At 40.7% G+C, this 14804-nt stretch overlaps 1 protein-coding gene across 2 annotated transcripts in view; it reads left to right on the top strand.

Moving 5' to 3' along the window:
* pcnx2 (pecanex 2) overlaps positions 1-14804 on the top strand; it is a 33298-nt gene that overhangs the window by 1489 nt on the left and 17005 nt on the right. For both annotated transcript variants that reach the window (XM_044214923.1, XM_044214924.1), the window contains exons 2-20: positions 540-742; positions 1573-1690; positions 1794-1875; positions 4692-5218; positions 5356-5550; positions 6582-7064; positions 7160-7337; positions 8436-8586; positions 8708-8850; positions 9300-9378; positions 9632-9767; positions 10793-10935; positions 11495-11648; positions 12047-12079; positions 12535-12706; positions 12895-13005; positions 13394-13485; positions 13835-13944; positions 14242-14350. In XM_044214923.1, coding sequence (XP_044070858.1) covers positions 540-742; positions 1573-1690; positions 1794-1875; positions 4692-5218; positions 5356-5550; positions 6582-7064; positions 7160-7337; positions 8436-8586; positions 8708-8850; positions 9300-9378; positions 9632-9767; positions 10793-10935; positions 11495-11648; positions 12047-12079; positions 12535-12706; positions 12895-13005; positions 13394-13485; positions 13835-13944; positions 14242-14350 — 3219 coding nt within the window. The remainder of the gene's footprint in view (positions 1-539; positions 743-1572; positions 1691-1793; positions 1876-4691; positions 5219-5355; positions 5551-6581; positions 7065-7159; positions 7338-8435; positions 8587-8707; positions 8851-9299; positions 9379-9631; positions 9768-10792; positions 10936-11494; positions 11649-12046; positions 12080-12534; positions 12707-12894; positions 13006-13393; positions 13486-13834; positions 13945-14241; positions 14351-14804) is intronic.

Raw genomic sequence — 14804 nt, 5'->3', positions numbered from 1 at the left:
TTCAAGTTTTTTAGCATTTTATCTGAAGGACACACACAACACAGCAAGGTACATGATGGCAGAAAGTTGAGGAACAATCAAATATAAGCACAAATGACACTGGACTGTAAATTTACACTGTAAATTTGTACCTGCAGACAGTAAGTGTCCATATCCAACACAACAAGAACTCTTTTCAGACTAGTATGATTCATATATCAGCATGATGCAGATGCTTTGTCTTTAGTCTTCCTGTTCTTTGCTATGGGCCATTGCTCCCCTGGGGATCAATAAACTTCATTAATCCTCCAGTTAATCAAATCTGATCTCGTGGTTCATTGAGCCTGTAATACACTCAGGGAACAGCGTGGCTGTGCGACCAAATAAGCTTTACCTTTTGAAGAATTTCCCCTACTTACAATAAGATGAGAAGAGATAGTTGGTGCTTTTACGGCTGCTACAGCGTGAAGCATTAAATCAAACACTGTTCTGGTGGAGTCAGGAGACTCTGGAGATGTTGACTTGAATATAATTAAGCTTTTCTCCTCTTCCCTCCACAGGCCCTGCCCCCTACCACCATGGCTTTGAGCATCTACTGCACCTCCATTACTGTCTTCTTCATCCTCATCAAGCTGGCCAACTATCGGCTGCACCTGATGTTCAACGAGGGCGAGGCAGTGGTCCGCAACAGCCTCTCTGACCTCAGCAAGGCTCCGGAGAAAAAAAGTATTGCCTCGGACTCCTGCCTGCCCGCCAGCATCAGGTAAAAAAACCCACACACACGTATAATCCTGAAACTGCATTCAGTGGGATTAATGTGAAGTAGCTGAAAAATTCAGATGAATTTTGAATGATGAAAAATTCAAATACAGATGTGGTCACACCTTTATGGATGTAGTGGAGGCCATTCAGAGAGATATACATTTACCAGACTGGCATTTTTGCTCCTTTTGCTTCAAGCTGCCAGGTTAGTCATTACAGAATCTAGGCCAGAGGGCTAAATACCTAACGATCCAACTTAATCATTAAAATGAAATTGCACATTTAGGCCTGAGACCTCCTTTTACAATAAAGCCACTGCTGCAAAGTATAACTGAGTGTCTTACCATGCTTGACATTTTTAGTCTCCTTTCTTTCTCTCTCTGCATGTGTCTTCTCTCTCTTTGAGATCTGATTGGTTTTGTAATCAAGTGTCTCAGAGTGTGATACAGACTCTTTCCACTTCATTTCAAAGACTCGGTACAGCTTTGGTGAATGAGTGAGCTAATGAGGGGAGGTCAGTGATCTTCAGTTGGCCACTCTGACACACTTGATCTGCACAGAGACTAATAAAAGAAAATTCATGACTTCCTGTTCCCTGTATGACTGTATTTCTTAATTATAATTTTTGAAGTGCTTGTGGGGAGATGAAACAGCCAGTCCAGATGAATCAGCTTATTTTAGTATTCAAAACATGAGAGGCTGGGAATGAGGGTCAGGTGATTTCTTCTGAAAGTGACGTATATATGTATGGACTTCCATAGACTCCCCATCCCTCTGTCTCTTTCTCTTCATCATTTAATTTCTCCCCCGTCTCTTGTCTTTGTCCAACAGGAAGAGCAGTACAGTCCCCGACAGTGTTGCCATGACGATGTTGGCTCGAAAGCGCCCCAGTCCGGTGATCCAGGTGACAGTGAAACAGACTGAAACAGACCCGGGACTGATCGGGGTGGTGAGTGACAATTAAGAGATGGACACCTGCCAGTATAAATGTACAGTACAGAAAAATATTTCCCTAATTTTAATCACTTATTTCTGAATTGTCTTCCATAAAGGCCTGTTCGAAGTCAGACGAGGCGGTGAAGACTGTGGAAGGCGATGCTGGTCTTTCTCTGGGTTTGACTGAGATAAAGATGGGTAACTATTAACAAATGCAGATGCTTCCATACAGGGCACGAGGCACCGCTGATGTTTGTATGAATATGATGTGAATTATATGCTTTGGCCCTCACAGTCACCAGGGGCCGTTTTCACAAAGATAGACTTTGACTATAGCTTAGATCTATGAATAGTCAGACTTCAGATAGACGTCTGAATTCACCCGTTACACAAAGCTTAAGATAGTCATCTTCTTGACTATCTTATAGAACTATTTTACCATTTCTCTAGGTAAATTGACACGTTTTTCAAACTAAAAAACATGGCTGACAGAGCAACTGCATTAAACTGCTCAGATCCATTCACTCCAGCAGAAAATGTTTGCCTACTGGAAGAATTCAAAAGTTAAAAGGGCATTTTACTGGTAAAATTCAGCAAAACGTGTAACAATACAAAAAAACTTCCTGTATAAAATCTCAACTCAGTGCACATCTGTAGCAGACCTGAGATGCTGTAGCTTCTTAATGTGGCAGAGCTCAATACTTCTGCTAATTCATCAGTCAGGCTAAGGACAGTTTCCTTGGACAAATGACTCAGATTGACTATGTCCTCACTGCTATATATTTCCAACAGGTTACTGCTGTCTCTCTCATTACTCACGCCACAATATTGTTAACAAAGTAAAACTATGAGACATGTTTTTCTCTTTTCTTTTGTCATTTGGTGTCACTGGTCAACCGGTGTCACTGATCGTTACCATGGAAACATGGTTCTTAGTTTTAGCCTGGGGGCAGGGAGGCTTACTTTTTAGGTTTAAAATGGTTCAGTCTTTACTTTTGTAAGACTGTCTAACTTGCATTAGACTAATCCAAGAGCAAAATTAAGACTGGCCGATAACACTAACACAATAGACCAATCGAACTAAACATCTGTTGGAGATTTTGCACAGCGCTCTTTACCACCATCATCAAAGCACCAAGGGAGGGACTATATTTTGGAAGAGTAGTGTTCATCTCAAACAGCACTGAAACTATTCTGGCTGCTGGTAGTGGCCCAAAACCTTACTAAGACACTTCAACTTATGTTGATTTGTCCTTAAATTTGTCACCTATCTGTAGGTGCTGTTACTCACAATTGCGAACAAGAGTGCATTTTCCATTTTAAAATAATTCATTGACCCCGTTTTATTTATAATGAAATTTCCTATGAAACGACTGTGGAAGTTGTTAACTTACTGTATATAGAAATTAGGTAAAGATACATAATCTGATTCATCGTTTACTCGCTGTGGAAATACAGGAGGTAAAAATCAGTCTGGGTTTGTGTGGCTGAATGTTTTCCCAGGGTAAATTCAAACATTACTTGCTCAGTTTAGCAATTATAAAGGAACTGTTATAAAAGTCTCCAATGACATTCAATCAGTACATTCACCAGTAATAAAAACAAAATAGAGGGGAAAGGGGGAAATAGAGCCTAGATAATCCCTCTTTGTCACCCTAACCCACCCAATTTCCCTGCATATCTTTTGCTCATATTTGTATGGTACTGTGAAATATTACAAAGGTGTAAAATGTAGTCTTCTAATTTGAAGCTTCTAGGTACTTAATTACGGGGTTGCCAGATTCTGTCAGATTGAGAGAGCTTGTATTTTGAAGCATATCAAATCTTCTCTAAATGTAGGGTAATAATTGCCTTCCCCATTTTAAGCTTGGTATAGTAGTTTCCTTGCGATGCGTGAGTGTTAATGTTTTTTTTTTTTCAAAATGAGGGAATAAGAAAGAATGAGTTTCAGAACTGTAGTAAGGTTCACCATTGATTCAAAAGAGCTGAGGTTGATTAGTAAAGGATCTGGCTCTAGATCGGAGGTAATGACTTCAGACATAAAAACAGAAATGCCAGACCAAAGGGGCTGAATTTTAGAAACATGTGAAAATACTACGGCTTAAAGTGGCTTCTGACTGACTATGGGGGAAACATCTGGATACATGTTGTGTGGTTTTATTTTGGGATAGTGGAGTCACCAGAAATAGGGAACCAAGTTATTCTCCCCATTTGTATTTCAAACATTGTATTACATGTTGCCGATGTCCTATGAAAGTAGAATCTTACACTGACATTTGTTAAGTCAGTTTGGCTGCTGACATTGCCTATAACCTGCAGAAATAGTTCCATCAGCCTGCCACCAAAGTACAAAGGAATGGTACATGAAGCAGTTTTTATCAGTTTCTAGAAAGATGACTTCCCAGTGACTGCTAAAAATGACACTGGCAGTATGAAGTGATAAGCCTTGTATGTAAATTGGGGAAACAAGAGTTCTGTTTAGCATAGTGACAGAATCAGTCTGTGCTGGAAGCCAACTCTGTTCCTCTTCCGTAATGCCCTCGATGACTCCTTAGACAGTGTAGATTGACAACTTCCTTTTCTGCAAACACATCGTTGTTGTAAATATGCTCAGACAAGCACAGAACTAGCAGCCTGCCAACAAGACCAGCTGACTGCTTCCTGTAAATGTATGACCTAATGCACTGGTGATTAGTCAGAACAAAGTCAATGTATTGAAAAAAGGGATAGAAACTCTGTGGTATATTGCATCAGATGATTGCACAATTGTAACACAATATTGGTATCTGTTTTTAATAGCAGTAGGATTGGTCTGCATTCTGCAGTTTATTTTATTGCAATGGGAAGAAATTTATTACTGGCAAATACTGCTGTAGACAATAGTGTGAATTTTATGTGTTGTCACTGCAGCCAAATAAGATACTACAATATTTCCATGGCAGGAATTTTAGGATTAAAGCAGCTTTATTATTATTACACTTTAAATCAACAATTTGAATTTAATTTCCTTTCAGGACAGGGTGAGAGTGCTGCAGAGGAGAGGCCTATGGAGGGAGGCCTGCACCCAAGCCCAGAGCCTTCTCCAGAAGACCTCTCCAGCCCCAATCCCGACCAGGCCGCCCCCCTGCTGCAGGCCCAGCAGAGAACCCCATCCCGAGCTGAAAGAGAAGAGACGCGTCCTGGATCTGCTAGTGGGACAGGAAAAATGGATGCAGAAGTAATTGAAACCGGACCTGTGAAAGAAGGAGTGGACATTCAGAGCTCTTTGATGGGGACTGACAGAGAGCAATCAGAGCAGGAAAGAACAACAGAGAAAGACTCAGAGCATGACAGAATGGAAGAGGAGAAAGGCTGTGAGGATAAAGACACTGCAGACAGGGAAACAGCCGATGAAGGTCTGCCTCCGTCCAAGGGAAGTGAAGATCAGAGCGAGGAGGAGAGTGAGGGGCAAAAAGAGCCCCCAGATGCCAACAATAACTCTCTGGAGACTCCCCAGGACCGCCAGGATGATTTCATCGATATCCCAGAACCTTCTGCACAGGTAGGCCTTACAGATACAGAAACAGGAGTTAGTGGTTGTGTTCGGGAGATTTGAATTAGAAGGGTATCTTAATAGAAAGCAATGAAACTATCATTGTGATAATTTTCCCTCCGTCTGTCTCTTGTGTTGTCTCTCAGGCTGAGCCAGTGGAGGAGACATACTGTTCTGATGAGATTGAAGTGGTTCTGGTAGACAACTCTGGCCCTGGGCCCGTGTCGGCTCACCTGGACGACAGCGACACAGTCAAGATCATCATCACCATGAGCTGTGACCCTCAGACTGCTGCTCAGCTGGAGGAGAGCGTCAAGCAGAGCCTTCTGGAGAATGCACAGGTAAGAATCAGTTTGGACATCAGTTTTAAAGCTTTTAATGAAACACTTTTAACCCCAGTAACATCCAGTTTTCCCATTTATTTCCCCTTTAAGTAGCTTTAAGGCTGTTAAAATCATCTTATACTGTCTGGCAGTGTCTTATATGTCTTCATTATCAGCCTGTTCCAGCTCTTTATTGAAGCTATATGATGTTTACATTGAGTCAAATATTTAAACCCAAGACTCAGTGTTTTTATGACTGAATCATCCCATCAAATGTAAATGTTCTAGATGTATCTAACTTTATACACATTTCTACAAAATTTGTCTAGATATATTTGGTATCTTTGGAAACTTTGGGATCTCCTCTACAATTTTACATACATTTCTGTGGGTTTGAACAATATCAGGCAGCACAGCGTGAGTTTGTAATGACTGACCCTCTAGCATGTCAGTTGGGTTTAATAGGCTTGAAATATGATCTGTATTTACTATTATGGGTTTAGTTATCCTCTGCATTTGCTGTTTTATGAATACGATTTGTAATGACTTGCATGAATTGCATATTTTTATTCTTGCCCATGCCTTTACCCTAAAAAGCAATTGTTAATTGTTAACAAAGCTTTTACTTTATTTCTGCTACATTTATGTATAGCTAGACTTTTGTCATACATAAATGTCTGAGGTGTTCACCATCATTACACAGAGTCTGCGAGGGGATATAATGTACAATGAAATTTAGTCCTCACTCGTTGCCATGGAGATGACGAACGCCAAACACTCTGGTAGTCTGCACAGTCCAGACGTCTTCATAATGCACCTGCTAAGTCTGCCAGTCTCCAAGTGTATGTATGTATTTTAAATCAGCCCATGCTGTAGTGTTAAATCTAATATGAGAACCTACAGTAGCCATGCAGGAGAAATTAGGACACCTGTCGTGATGTTTAAGTTGTTTCTCTATGACTGCTGCTCGTGGTAAGATTGTGTTGTTAAATTTAGAGAATATAGTGTGTGTGTGTGTGTGTGTGACATGTCTTTGTGTGTCCTATAAGGCTCAGAAGGATGCAGGAGAGTGTCACATCAAGATCCCCGTCATCACCTTCGACTCTCCTGAGGAGGAGAAGCAGGAGGTGGAAGAGGGAGAAGAAGCGACTGGCTCAGAAGACGACCCCACCCCGAAACAGCAACAGACGACAAGCCAAAGTGAAGAGTTTCACCTGTGTAGAGAAACAACCAGTTCTGAGTTCATCACACTGGAGTGTCCAGATCCCGACCAGGAACATCTTGGTCTGCAGATGACTAATGACAGCACACCGAGCCCGCAGCTGACAAATGATAACAGCTCATCAGGTATTGATGTCAACTCCCACCCTGATGACACGGATCCTCTGGATCCTAATGTGGATTCACAAGGTTTCCTGCGTCTGCCGCCGGCTTTGGGCCGCTACGGCCCCGGCGGAAGGACTCACATCCGTGGGCTGAGCATGGACAGTGGCAAAGATGCTGTGCTGCTTTCAGACGGCTCACATAACACAGTATGTTGGCAGTTTAGCTCTGTTTCTCTTTGTGTATCTTTATTATTTCCATCCATCTGTCCATGCATACATACAAATATTTGTCTCTTTATCAGACCACCATGACCAGTTCCAAGTCAGATCTGGAAGCGAAGGAGGGCCAGATTCCCAACGAATCCAACTTCTTGGAGTTTGTTTCCTTGTTGGGGTTCCTCAGTACCAGAGGAGGAGGTGCCAGCACACAGGTAGACGAGGGGCCAGAACGCAAAGAGGAAGTGGGAGCTGCAGAAGAAGGTGAATCTCAGCAAGGGGGTTTGTTCCTTTACCTCCACCTGCTTTATCGACATGTTTTACAGGGAGTTATTGCAGATGATTATACATACGTGGTGCATAGTCCCATCAGCTATATAAGGTTAAAGCTCCATGTGTGGTTGCTAATTATTGCTATACTGTAACTATACTAATCTAGATTTGTTATTATAATACATTCATTTTAACAACATAATCTGTTGAGTTCAAATTATTCTGGTGTTTTTAGCCCCTCTAGATTTTAAGGATGCTAATGTTAGGCCGTTGTTCAGTTGTTGTTAACTACTTTGGTCAAATGGGATATTTGGACCAGCACGGCTTGTAGTGGCAGCTAGTGGGCTTGTAGACTTTTAATATTGTTGAAATGGTGATTCCTCTGGGTAAACCTGCATTAATTGAGTTTTTGACCACCTGGGGTGGAACAAGCTGTAAACACCGCATTGCCTTATTAAGTTAATGTGGCGAACATGTTAGCAAACAGTTGCCAATTTACACAATCAGCAGACATGAAGCGACATTAGCATTCATTTGGAGTCATGTTTCTGTTCACCTGATGAATATAAGTCCAATTTCCACTCTCCTTTTCGCTCTGTTTTTGGTCTCCACCAACTCCTGACGGAAATATTTGCCTCTTAGCTTGCTTAATGCTCCACTATGTTCACTCGCTAACTTTGTCTATCGTTTGGTGCTGGGCAGGTAGCCTACAGAGCTTTTTCTTTGAAAACAGCTGCCTGCTTATGAGAGAGGTGAGAGTGAACCAGAACAGTAAATTTGCGGGCTTTAAAACCAAAACAATGAGATGAAAGATGCTTAAAACTCTGCGTAGAGCTGAGTGGTACTGCAGAGTCGGGTGATAATTCTCTGTGAGTTCATCACTGAGCAGCTCTTTCCATTGTTAATATAAAAATATAATATATATATTGGTGCAACTTTAAAGACATGAAAAGGGTAACATTTTAAAGGTAGAAAAGAAATATTAATTGGGGCTTTAATAATTAAATACTAATAATTTAATTTCATAAAAAACAAATTTATGTTTCTGTTCATTTAACCAAAAAACATTTCCATTTGATCTGTTTGCAGAGTGTCTGAGTGCGACTTCCAGACCAGATGAGACGATAACAGAGACCAACACTGACAACAAACCAGAGAGACCCAAACCACCCACCAGTCTGCCTACCGACACACTACAGGCTATACCACCCACTCAAATCCCAATAGTCTCCCCTGACAGGTACAGGCTGAATTTACACACAGACACACACACACACACACACACATTTACAGTACTTACACACTTTGATTTGAGCACCTAGCATCCAGGATCCCCAGATGATTGTGTTTCCTGTTTGCAGTCCCCAGACAGACAGAGAGAAGGATCCAGACTATGATTCTTTACCCTCACAAACCTCTCAGTCAGAGAGCTCCATGCTGCAGGTCATCTGCAGACCAGAGGCTACTAACAAAGAAGACGCCTACACCTTCCACACTGTACACAGTAAGCAGCTAACCTTGAATAAAATCAGTTAAACATGTTTGTAGTATTTACATAATCTTGCCTTTAGTTCCTGGAAATGTAATGTTTTTTGTGCTGCAGACAAACTGAGATGAGTCATATGAAGCATCAGTGAGGTGCTGTTAATACAGTCAGTCATCCAGGTCCCTGATCAGTTTGAGGAATCTATTTGTACTGTGACGGTCTGATAATATTTTGATCTTTTGACCAAATATACAGTATGTGTGGGACGTTCTGCCAGCAGCTGATGGCTTCACTTTTGATACAGCCCGAAAAGCTGGTAGATTAAATGACATTTTTCTGCAACGGTTAAAAAATCCCACATAATAGATTTAGCTACTCATAAGCGGGATGTCATTGCATGTTGTTGGACATTACTTATCCAGCGATAAATCGTCTAACAAGTTTTATGTGTGTGTTTGTCTCACCAGGAGAAAGGCCTCGTAAGCTGTATGCAGAGAGAGCGCTCAACCTGCCGTTAGGAGCAGAGCTCATCGCTGGCAACATGTGGTACTGCTGTTAAATCTTTATTTCACTGTCTTCTCCTCCCAACATCTCTTCCTTTACCTGCAACAAGTTGTCTTTTTCTTCTACTGTTCTTCCTTTTCCTGCTTCAGTTACCTGCATGTTCTCTTCCACTGCTACCAACTTCATCTTACCTTATTGCCTTTTTACATCTCCTCCTAAACTATCATCACTGCCTGTATGATCAGGTTCATTCCACATATTAACATCAGCCTGTCTTATGTGTGTGTGTCTTCAGTGACCTGCTGTCAACTTCTTCGAACTCAGAGTGTCAGGATGGCCTGGCGGGCAGTCACGCTGACTGTCCTTTCCAACGACGCATCATCCCTGCACACAGGCTTCGGCCACGAAGGACGCACCCTGAGATATTCCAGGTGTCCAACTGCTTTCACCTTTTCTTTCTTGTTCTGCATACCAATAGCGTCCATTATTTACTAAACCTCATTTGCTAAGACTAAAGACAAAACATAGCTTATAAAGCTATACATTTGCATGGAAGTATGGAGTGGGGGATCTTCCAAATGGTTGTAAAGCTGTTATTTAAAGGTACGATGTTGGTTTTTGACCACTAGTAGTCCAAAGTAGTGCTATGAAGCAATGTTTTTTAGAGGGGGTCACCGTTTTGTTTGTTGTACACATAACCCAGTTCTCCGGATGGTTTCATGCTGTTTCACTGAACGATAGTTGGTGGTGGTAACATGCCAAGAAATGTAGCAATGTGCCAACAAAGGGAGTGGACAAGAAGACTGCTAGCAAGCAAACATAGATGTAAACAATGTAGGTTTCAAATTCTTCCAAAAATAGGTTTTGCAAATGTTAGACCTCTAGGATACACATGATGTGTTTTGGTGAGAAACAGTGAATGTAAACACAACTGTTTGTTTACCAAAAATATAAAACTCCACATGGTACCTTTAAAATGATGATTCATTTTTCAATTTGCATTTATACTCATTAACATCACAGAGTTTATTGGTGAAGTCTTGCCACAAAAAGTCCCCACAGGGTGACATAAATGATAATCAACCAACTGGTAAATTGGATTAGTGTTTTCTCTCTGTCAAACTGTATGACAGAAAACGTATGAGTCATTGCTGCTGTTTGAAACAATAGCCAAATGATCTGTCCTGAATTAGTCTATATTACTGCTGGATGCAGACCAGCAGGGGAGACATAAGCTGCCTGGATCAGTCGTTGAAGCTGAAGCAACACAGACTCTGCTGTATCATTAATGCACCACTTTGTGTGTGCGGACTTAATAATGATCCTGACTGTGTTTTGAATTATCCTACGTGGGAAATCATGTAGATATAAAACCTCAGACTCTTTTTGTTTGTGTAATTGCAGTCGAATTCATGTGGGTATAAATTATTTGTGTTTGTGTGCATGTGTGTGTCAGGAAGAGGACTCTTTGGATGAGTCGTCAGAGACTTCCACTCAGGAGAAACCGACCAGGAAGATTTATTACAAACTGAAACTGTTTCCTGGGAAGTGGATCAACATTTTATATGACCGACTCACCCTGCTTGCCCTTTTGGACAGGTAATACACAAAAAACCTGCCTGCAAACTCTTTCCACTGTTGTGCCCACACATTTGGGAGTCCCAAGTCATACACATTATTCAGCTAGGAATTTCATACTCAATAATCACAAAATAATATTTAGATTTCATATATTTTTTAGATATTTTCTCTGTGAAACTACACCCTGCCATGTTCATGTTGTTAGTGGTTTACATGATTTTCTTCATTCTCCTCCAAATTCTTGTTTTACCCACAAGATTGCCAGTCACAGGATGTTTGTTGTCTTGTCTCTTTAAATCTAAAACACTGCTTGGCTCAAAAAGCCTTCAGTACATCTTGCAGCACAGTATCTTCCATCAATATCACTTCAATTTAGTCATTTTTTTCAGTTTGATCAATCAATGCCATGTGTTTTCAATTTAATCATCAGTTGAGCAGCAATTCAATCCCTTAATGTCTCAATTTTTGTCCTCAATTTTGTGAAGGAGTGATGCTATTCATATGTACTTTGTTCCTAATAAGCCACTGAATGCACTACTGTAACCCGTGTATGCCTTTGTATGTCCTGTTTTTGTAGAAACCAGGATGTTCTGGAGAATCTAGTTGCAGTCTTTATGGCCTTTCTGGTTTCATTCCTGGGTTTTGTGCTTCTCAACCATGGCTGCTTCAAAGACTTCTGGGTCTTCCAGTTCTGCCTGGTCATCGCCAGCTGCCAGTATTCCCTACTGAAGGTAAAAAAAAAATCTCTGTGGAAGGTAGTGGATGACATCTAAACTTTACCTGTTTCCAGCCTCTGAATTACAAGCCATGCCGTCTAACCATGGCTGTGAGTCTTAACTGTTGAGCAGTCGGAACAAATTATGAGGAAAACTCAAAGCAACTGGTTTTTCAACATTCTGTGATGGTCTAAGGAAAAACATTTCACTGCTAAAACCAACTTGCACTAAGAGGAATGAATGATGTGTGAGCTCAACATGTGTGCCATGATGACCTCAGACTTGCCAGTTCCTATTTGCACCCACTCACTTCCTCTCTGTTGAACTCAGTAGTAACGATACTGTTTTCAGTTGTTCTCATGTTAATTTACAAATGGTGAATCAATATTGGCTTATGTGGTTTTGTTTTCCAGAGTGTTCAACCAGATGCAGCTTCACCAACACATGTGAGTTTAATGTTACTTTGTTACTGAGTCTCAGAGGAAATATTAGACAAACATCCTGTTAGGTTGTATGATGATGAACTTGTGACCTCTGTTCCTCTTTATTGATGCATCTGTGGCATATGATGTCATGAATTTGAAAACAGTTCCCTTTTCCATATTAATAATTTTGCTATGTTTTGACTGATGCACCAGCAATGTGGCTACAGAGAATATGACCTCTTTGGAGCTCTCTTAGTTGTGTCATGTTACTGTGAAAACACATGAAAGTGCATACAGGCATTTAACCTAATATGACCTAACTTTGTAGCAGTAGTTGTAATTGTGATTCCATCAGATGTTTGTATTATGTTGTAGTGTCTAGCAGTTAATACACTAATATAATATAATATTAAATTGCTGTGTCTGAAATCAGGGTGAATCCTAACCTGTGTGTGTTCATGTGTGTGTGTCTCCAGGGTCACAACCAGCTGGTGGCCTACAGCCGAGCGGCCTACTTCTGCATCTTCTGTGCTCTGATCTGGCTGCTGGAGCAGCTGCTGAGGAGGAAGGACCTGCCCGTCTCCACCCTGTACGGAGTCACCATAGTCTGCCACGACGCACTGCACTTCATACGAGACCTGCTAGTGGGTAGGGATAAATGTACCAGGAGAGACACACATGTAGCCTTCAAAGAGTTCTTTGTTTCAGACAGTCCTGCAGCTGCTATTACACACCACCTATTTTATTTGTTGTTGTTAATTATTTATTTTTATTTCCTGTCCAAAATAATTTGTTCTTGATACTGAGAAATGTCTTCTGTTTAATATATAAAACAGGTTTTACCTACTGCTTCCCAATCACCTTCCTGGTGGGGCTTTTCCCTCAGATCAACACCTTCACTATCTACCTGCTGGAGCAGATTGACATGCACCTTTTTGGAGGGACAGGTTGGTAAAGCTATTTTTAACCTTTTGATTTCAGTAATGCTTGTGTTCATGAATCCAGATCCTAGATGGATGTTATTATGTTATGTTATTTAGGGATGCATTTGTGGCTCTGGTTTGATGCCTGCCCAGTGAGAAGAGCTCAGAGGAAAAAGAAATCTCTCATGTGCAATGTTCATAACTGTTCTTACTTTAGCAGAATATTGTGTGTTTATGTATGAAACCATTACTCATAGTTTAAAACTGATTGAGAAAATCACTTTTCATGGCCTTTAAGTAAAGATGAATCTAGACTAAGAAAACTAAGACTACAGTACCTGCTTGGCTTTGTTTCTCATTGTTTAATACTACTGCATGTATTTTCATCCTCACTCTAATTTGTGTGTCTCAGCTGCTACGAGTCTCATCTCTGCAATCTACAGCATTCTACGCAGTCTGGTCGCTCTGTCTCTGCTCTACGGTTTCTGCTTCGGAGCTCTCAAGGTAGAAATTAACTGGATATAAAACAAAACAGAGCTTAGGTAGGAGATGTGAATATAGCCCTTTCTCCTCTCCTCTCCTCTCTTTTCCTCAGTTTTGAACAGAATTTGTGTTCATGGTCATCCTCCTGGTTATAGGGGAGTTCGGTTATAAATAGTGTGCAGCCAAAGCTGCTGTAGAGCTGCAGCAAAACACAAAGTGTTGCTAGTCATCCTTCAAAAGTGACTACAAGATTGCAACTGTGGGGAAGAAGCTTTTAAACTGTGAAGATCTAAAAGCAGCAGACTTGGGCTTTAAAGGTACATGATGGTGTGTTCACACCGCTGCTTTGTGTTTCTGTGTGTGGTTACAGGAGCCGTGGGATGAGCAGCACACCCCAGCTCTGTTCTCTGGTTTCTGTGGCCTTTTGGTGGTCTTCTCCTACCATCTTAGCCGACAGAGCAGTGACCCCTCTGTACTACTGTGAGTATGTGTGTGTGTGTGTGTATGTTTGTAGTCAAACTACAAAAAGGCAGAAAATGTAGATTTGTTCCATAAATATGTCAAATGTAAATATTTCACATGTGAAAACCAAAATTTCAGATGGGTTTTTTGTTGTAAGGAAGGAATTTAGTTTATTAAAATATTAAAGTTTTTTTATTTTTTTCTGCTTTCAGTTGCTTTACGGTTTGTAACAAAAAGTCTGTTTATGTTATACAACAAATAAGATCCTCTAATTACTAATGTCGCATACTATACATGTAACATTTTTATTTACAGATCTCTGATCAAGTCAAAGATAATGCCCGCTTTGGTGGAGAGTGAGGAAGAGGAGGAGGAAGACACGGAGAGTAAAGACCCACTGCCAGAGAAACTGCAGAACTCTATGGTGACAAAAGACGCTTATATTGAAATAAACTGATGTAATGTTTTTTTGTTTAATCAATAATGTTGTTAGTGGAAGATGATGAGTAATGTTCAGGTTATTATCAGCCATTGGATCATTTACCTCTGTGAATACATAAATACACTTTTCCACTGTTCATTTTACCCTTGAATAGTTTTTATTGTTTTGAATTGCAGCAGCACTGTAGAATTGTGGAATTCATAAAAACAGTATGTGAGAGTCTTAAACTCAGTATTGCAAGTATTGCAAGATAGTAAAACAAGTATTGCAAGATAGTAAAACAATGTTTGCTGTAGATCATTGTGTGTGATTACAGGGAATTATGCATCGGAGAAAACAAGCCTCCTGCCACCTCTTACAGTATTAATGGGGATTGTGAAGCTCTTAACACTTCTCAAGCTGCTTTGTCTTTGATCTCCAAAAATTGAAGGCTCAG

This window comes from Siniperca chuatsi, linkage group LG11, assembly GCF_020085105.1.
Source record: "Siniperca chuatsi isolate FFG_IHB_CAS linkage group LG11, ASM2008510v1, whole genome shotgun sequence".
NCBI lineage: Eukaryota > Metazoa > Chordata > Actinopteri > Centrarchiformes > Sinipercidae > Siniperca > Siniperca chuatsi.
Note: the sequence above shows the minus strand (reverse complement) of the source record. Positions and strands in the feature narration are given on the sequence as shown.